Source organism: Sinocyclocheilus rhinocerous, unplaced genomic scaffold (assembly GCF_001515625.1).
Source record: "Sinocyclocheilus rhinocerous isolate Xijiao unplaced genomic scaffold, SAMN03320098_v1.1 scaffold2966, whole genome shotgun sequence".
NCBI lineage: Eukaryota > Metazoa > Chordata > Actinopteri > Cypriniformes > Cyprinidae > Sinocyclocheilus > Sinocyclocheilus rhinocerous.
In genome coordinates, this window is record NW_015634018.1 from 795,995 (window position 1) to 802,837 (window position 6,843).

At 40.4% G+C, this 6,843-nt stretch overlaps 1 protein-coding gene across 1 annotated transcript in view; it reads right to left on the minus strand.

Moving 5' to 3' along the window:
* The window catches only part of LOC107745105 (protein Wnt-7b-like), a 64,326-nt gene extending 57,740 nt beyond the window's left edge, over positions 1–6,586 (minus strand). The window contains exon 1 of the mRNA XM_016558944.1: positions 5,914–6,586. Within this exon, the coding sequence (XP_016414430.1) occupies positions 5,914–5,936 (23 nt within the window). The 5' untranslated portion in view covers positions 5,937–6,586. The remainder of the gene's footprint in view (positions 1–5,913) is intronic.
* Positions 6,587–6,843: the final 257 nt, after the last annotated feature.

Genomic DNA, 6,843 nt, shown 5'->3' on the forward strand with positions numbered 1-6,843 from the left:
CCCCTCATTGCAGAGAAATATAAAGTTGTGAGTCAGTAGCACTGTCAAAGCTATTTTACTAATAAAAGTTTCCGTGCTGTGTTGTCGTTGTCGTGTGCACTAATGTGTGTGCGTGCGTCTAAGCAGCGTAGCTTAGGCTACTGCATATAGTTTTAGTTTAGCTATAAACCTGAGCCCGACCCGAACCCGAAGCTATTCATTAAAGATTAACCCGAACCCGGGTAGCAGACCTCTAATTTGGACCTTCAAACCCATTGATCCCCATTGAAGTCTATTACATGGAGAAAAATCCTGGAATGTTTTCCTCAAAAACCTTAATTTCTTTGCGACTGAAGACAGAAAGACGTGAACATCTTGTATGACATGGGGGTGAGTAAATCATCAGGAAATTTTTATTCTGGAAGTGACCTAATCCTTTAAATGTCATGAAACCTCAGAAGTGACTGATCTGGAGTCCACTAGATAGGGAACAACTCTGTAGGACACCCACCGGAGATTCAACTTACAAATGATGCTAACAGAGTTTGGTGTTAGCGTGATGCTAAACCGAGACGCAATACTTTTTTTTTTTTTTTTAATCAAACTGTGTTTTATTGTTTGTTTGGTCTGTGATTTTGTGGTCTACAAAAGATCTAGCTTCATCTATGAGCTTCTGTCTGATGTCTACTGACTGCAAGAAGGAAAAGACAGCCGTTAGCATTGCATGAATGTGTGTGTGCATTCTGAGACTCATCTTCAAGCAGACGCTCTGTAAACATGACCTCATCGTCAACGTGGATGTCAATGGCATTCTCAGACCTGTTAATAAAGTTGTGTTTTTCAAATGCTAGTGTTTCATTTTCCACATTAGGCTGGTTTTAAATTCGCCATATGCAAAATGAGCTCAGCTCTCAATTTTGAACTCAAACAGGCCTGGCTGATGGATTATCAACAATTATTCCACGCTGACTTGTGAAAGCCATTAGGTGCTGTTTTCTGGGCCGATGAGTGACAGATGACTGTTTTGGGCCACCAGGAACGTCTGGAAAAACTGGTGTGGAGACAAAAATCCACATTTACTAAAGCTACTAAAACTATGGGTACGTGGCATACGACTGAGGAAGATTTAGCCTAAATTTAGTCACATACAATTGTTACCTGTATAAACATGGTGGTCTGGAGATTTCAATCCGGCCATCTTTGCTCTCGCAGACGACAGATCTTTCTGAGCCAATCACCTGAGCTGCAAATGTCATGTGACTAATGCCGCGTTCCAGATGAGGTCGGAAGTGGGAACATCCAAGTTGAAATGTCCCACTTCAAACCTCAGTGAGTTCGAGTCAATCACACGTCACGTTAACATATTGACCTCATGATTTCGCCATGACACGAGAGCATTTCATGTTTTTGTGTCAATTATGGGAAAAAACTGAGAAAAAAATTTACATAAAATGCTGCTGTTCGTTTTGAAAACAGCTGACGTAAAGCAAAAATTAAGGTATCATTTTATAAGCTTAATGTGTAATGGTTTTAAGTTTGACACGATGTAGCTCCACACTATGCTTGTTGGATGCAGTGAGGTCAAATGGCGTGTCTCGCTTAAGTCAGGGTTGATTGATCTGCCCGAGTTCACAAGTCGGATGTCCGACTTCAAGCAGTTAAAACCTAGACATTTTAGATGTTATTTCCAAGTAGGAGGTGGGAAAAATCTGAATTTCGAGTTGTCTGGAATGCAGCATAATCACTCTGGAAACAGGAAAATGGCATCATGACAACACTGATTAGATGTTACTTGCAAACATTTTTATTCTGAGCTGGTGTAAACCCCACGGGTCCTACTACTCACACCCGCTTTGAGCGGGACTCGAACCCGGGTCACTGGCATGGGAGGCAAGCGCACTAACAAGGAGGCAAAAAGCTGCAGCCTCCAGCGTCAGTCGCTAGTGTGCCTCTCGAGATCAGGGGAGTGAGTTTACCTGCACAGCACCTACCATCTGGCCTCTGTTACACTCACCCCCTAAACCTCACTCCTATCGGGTCACGGCACCAATGTAACCCCCCCTCCCAGGTCCTACTCACACTCACTCTGGGGTGCGTTTCCCAAAAACATTGTTAGCTAACTATGGTGGTAAGTTCCATTGAACTCTATTGGTAACGACAGAACTTGCGACCATAGTTGTTTTTGGGAAAGACACCCCTGAGCGGGGCTTGAACCCGGGTTACCCGCATGGGAGGCAGGCGCATTAACAAGGAGGCTAAAGACCACAGCCTTCAGCATCAGATGCTAGTGTGCCTCTTGAGATCAGGGGAGTGAGGTTTACCTGCACAACACCTACCAGCTGGCCTTCGTTACACTCACCCCCCTAAACCTCACTCCTATCCGGGTCACGGCACCAATGTAACCCCCCGCGTCCTACTACTCGCACTCGCTCTGAGCAGGACTCAAACCCGGGTCGCCAGCATGGGAGGCAGGTGAACTAACAAGGAGGCACAGCACCTACCAGCTGGCCTCCGTTACACTTGAACAACCATCAATGGAGGCTTGCTAATTAGCCTTAGCATAAACACATGGTTAATGAAGTTTGTGCTAATAAAAGATAAAGTGGTGAATCTGACATCCACATTGGGCCATTTATAGCTCTAGTGACGATAACTCTTCTTATAGTGTGCAGTCTTGCTGTTAGCATGTTGCTAAGCTAATCCTATCAGACTCTAGGAAGCAACAAAACATGCACAGCAAATACAAATACAAAAACACACATTTATGCATATTAAACCAAACTAAATGTGGTGGTCTTACCTGGTTCAAGCTGGTCTTCTTGGATAGACAGTGAACTGACAGAAAAATGATGCCAAACTATGACAACAAATCCAGGTTTGAGGTTTTTCTTGCCTTTTTTTATTTAATAAGTGGTACAAAAAAAAAAGTCATTTAAATATGACTTAATAATTTTGTTAACTGACTTGAATGAGAGTGGACTTTAACACACTGCATACTTTGCGTTCTGCTCTAATGTTCTCAGTTTATTTGCTTTTGGTCAAAATCCGTCAATGGGACGTGGCTGAAGACTGCAAAAAGTATTCTGTTGACCAGAGGCCCACAGTGGCCTAACCATCGAGTGCTTTCCCGTCAACGAAAGTAAAAATCATCGGTTTTACTTACGGGAACTTGATTGAATCCCGCTATAAATTATCGGACAGTAAGAAAGGAGGACAGTTTGGTTAATAATTGAGTTGTGCAGTTCTCCCTGGATGCAAAAGATAATCAACATAAATTGCATTTAGAGTAATTAGGCCTGGAAACCATATGCTATTACAGACACATCTCCAGGGCCAGTGTTGGGGAGTAACTAGTTACATGTTTCGTAATTTAATTACAAAATAAATGTAACTGTAATCAGTTACAGTTACTAAGAAAAAATGTGTAATTAAATTACAGTTACTTATGAAAATGTTAACGATTACAAAGGGGATTACATTTTAATATTTACACACATCCACATACAGATTTAATTGATTTATTTCCCAAATTGCACTGACTACTCTGACATACGGCCCTATAATGTCCGCGATGCGGAAAACACAGACTGGTTCGTAGAATCAGTCATAAAAACGGAATTCCTATAGCCTAACGCGGACGGAATATGCCACATTTTGGACGAATAAATCAAAAGTAGGTCAGTACACTTGAATCAAAGCGCGATATGGACTAGTGTCTGTGAATATTAAGCCGCAAAAAGACAATATATGAATCCTGCACGTTCTACGTGTCTGTGGAAATCAGGCGCGGACAGGCCATCGGGAGAACCGGGACAATTCCCAGTGGCCTGGCACCCGATTTGGCCCGCTATTTTAATATTATCATTGTATTATTGCCTGCCGAATGTACTAAAGCGATTATTTCCGAATTCGCCATTCGATAATTAAATCTCTAATAAATCATGAATCGGTTAGTCGTGACTGGCAATGCTTCGGCTCGCGCGCTCTCCGCATCTCCGCATCTCCGCCAAACGGTTTGGATCAGAGTAATCAATGCGAGAGAGAGAATGGAGAGGACTGTGGAAGCGCACAGGTGGAGCAGAGAAGCAAAACTACTGTTCAGGGTTTCAAGTGCAGGTCAGTTCCATCTGTAAATATGCTATTGTAGTTTTGTCACTTTAATAAAGTAATTGAAAAAGTTACACTACTATTACATTTTAAATAGGGTAACTTGTAATCTGTAACCTATTACATTTCCAAAGTAACCTTCCCAACACTCTCCAGGGCTAAATCACAGAGAAACACTATTAAGCGGAGCGATGCGAGGAAAAAATCAAATTCAGCATCAACCCACATCAGGTTAATCGTAGTTTTAGAGACCACAGCTAGAGGTAATTATTTCATTTTTCTCAGAAATATACTATGTTTTATGACAAGAATGTTTTGGAAGTTAATGTGGAAAAGCAAGCTTGTTTGAGTAACAAAATAAAGCTTCACTGCACGCCTCACACTGGAACGATGCAGTACTCAGTGCTGCCAGTAGATGTCGCCGGAGCGATTCAAATTGTGAAGAACTGCCGCTAGGTATTTTCCACTCAAAGTTACTTGATTTTTTCTATTATCACGTTCTTGTGTACATCATTGAAACAGCAGGCTGTGAATGAGCAAATGCAGCTGTCAGGCCGTTTATCTTCAGTATATTAGTTATCAAACACACAACTAATAGCCTACCAATAATCCAATGAGTAACATACTAACACAGAAGAGCTGGATCAGCTCAGGAGGTCCCTGGAATAATAAATGATAGGCATTTAACTTGATAATAAAAATCGATTCTTCCAGAAAAAATAAATAAATAGACAACCAGACATGCGTTAGCTATGACTTAACATTTTTATGCTTGTACAGCGTTACAATATCAATACATATCAAATATTAGCACCAAATACTCTCATAAACGTATCTTCACTTACAAAACTAGTAAACTAAACAATGATACTACTAAATACTAAACAATATGTACAAAACTACACAGTACCGTGAATTTGCAGATGGTAATGCGGTACTTTGATATAAATCACAAAATAATAGTACCATAGAAACATCTCTCCCTCTATATGTATGTATGTATGTATAAACAGCTGTACCATGGTCAAGTTGTTTTAGTTCGTTTTTGTCCTGGCAGAAAATTACCAGTACATTTTTTTTTTTTTGGTAGTAACCAGTAAAAGACAAAGTATGTGCAGAGGTCAATATTACAGTAAATGTCATATTATACTGGCTACTGGATACTGGCTAGCACAAAACTGAATTTAAGTCTAATTTAGCTGAAATTTGTATTCACTTTTATACTCATAAACCAATGTGCATGCTAAGCAATGCACTGTTTAAAAAAAAAAAAAAAAAAGGTAATTTTCTGCCAGGACACTATCCAGGAATTTTACGGACATTTCTGTTAACCTTAAAACACAATGCAATTAAGTGGAAAATTCAAAATACAGGTAAAACACCTGCTCTTTCATATACCTTCAATATTAATACAATACATTGTGCCCTATTTTTACTTTCTTTCTTTTTTTTTTTATACAGTGTGCAAACTGCAAACAACACAATTGTCACATTTGTCACATTTACTATGGCACCATAGTAAGTAAATAAATACCATGCAAAGTTCCTTTTTGATGAATTTACGTGAGATTTATGAATATTAAATGACTTTAAAAAGCCTTTTGATACAGACTGATTCATTAAAAAAATCTGTCTCCATAGCATAATATCTAGAAACTAGAAAACTATTATAAACGTCTGTTTCACACTGTTAAAGAAACTGCTGGAAGAAAAAAAAAGGTATCTGGTGAAATATTTTATATTATGCATTTGGTGGTGATCAGCGAGTTTCTGAAATGACTGACAGTTTAATTATCCACCAGCATGTGGCGCGGTACCCTCACTAACCTGGCAGAGATCTTCATGCACATTGTAGTGCTGTATGGAGCGGCCTTTTTTCTCTCAGATTACGTCTGTCTCTCTCGTGTCAGGTTCTAGCAGGGCCCCTCGTCCCCAGAGACAGATTACATTCAAACGCACCATTCAGCGCAAACGACACGCCAAACATACTGATTCCCGACCAGCTTTCCCAAGCGCTCGCCAACTGCTGCACTGCAAAATGAAGCGCAGTTACAGCGGCCGGATCGGTGGCAAACACCTGCACATCATTAGTCATTAGATTTGTTAGCGCTTTCGGCTCGGTTTGCACGCACGGGTGAAGTTGCGCGAGAGAACTCGAGGAACCCGCTGATTGCGCGTGCAAATCTCCTCCAATTGTGCCGTCTTGTAGTGACGAGAACAACGCCACGCTTTGCACGCTCGGGGTTCAAAGTGCTGGTAATTAAAGCAGGCCGTGCCGAGAAATCTTTTGTTTTAATTCGCTTTTAATCAGATAAGACAAGCTTCCGTGATGAGCCTTTGAAAATACACTCGGGAAAGCTAATGAAAGAAACAGAGAGCAAAGGAAAGGGTGAATTAGGAAAACAAAGAGCTGATTATCATAAGAAAATAAGCTTTGTGCACTTAAAGGAACAGTTCACCCCAAAATGAAAGAACTAAATAAAAAGCTGTCATCATTTACTCACCCTGGTGTCGTTGCAAACCTGTGAAACACAACGTTTCATACAATAAAAGGGCTTTCGAAGTCCAAAGAGACCATTAAAGCACTTGTGCACTATATTTCAAGTTTTCTAAAAACACACAATAGCTTTTTGCACAAAGTTATTATTTGAAACTTGACCATTGAGGCTCTGAAATCTGATTTATGCATATGCTTATTCAAGTTACGTATGATCCATTTCAAGACACACAGAAACCAATGGTTTTGAGATGTCAAAC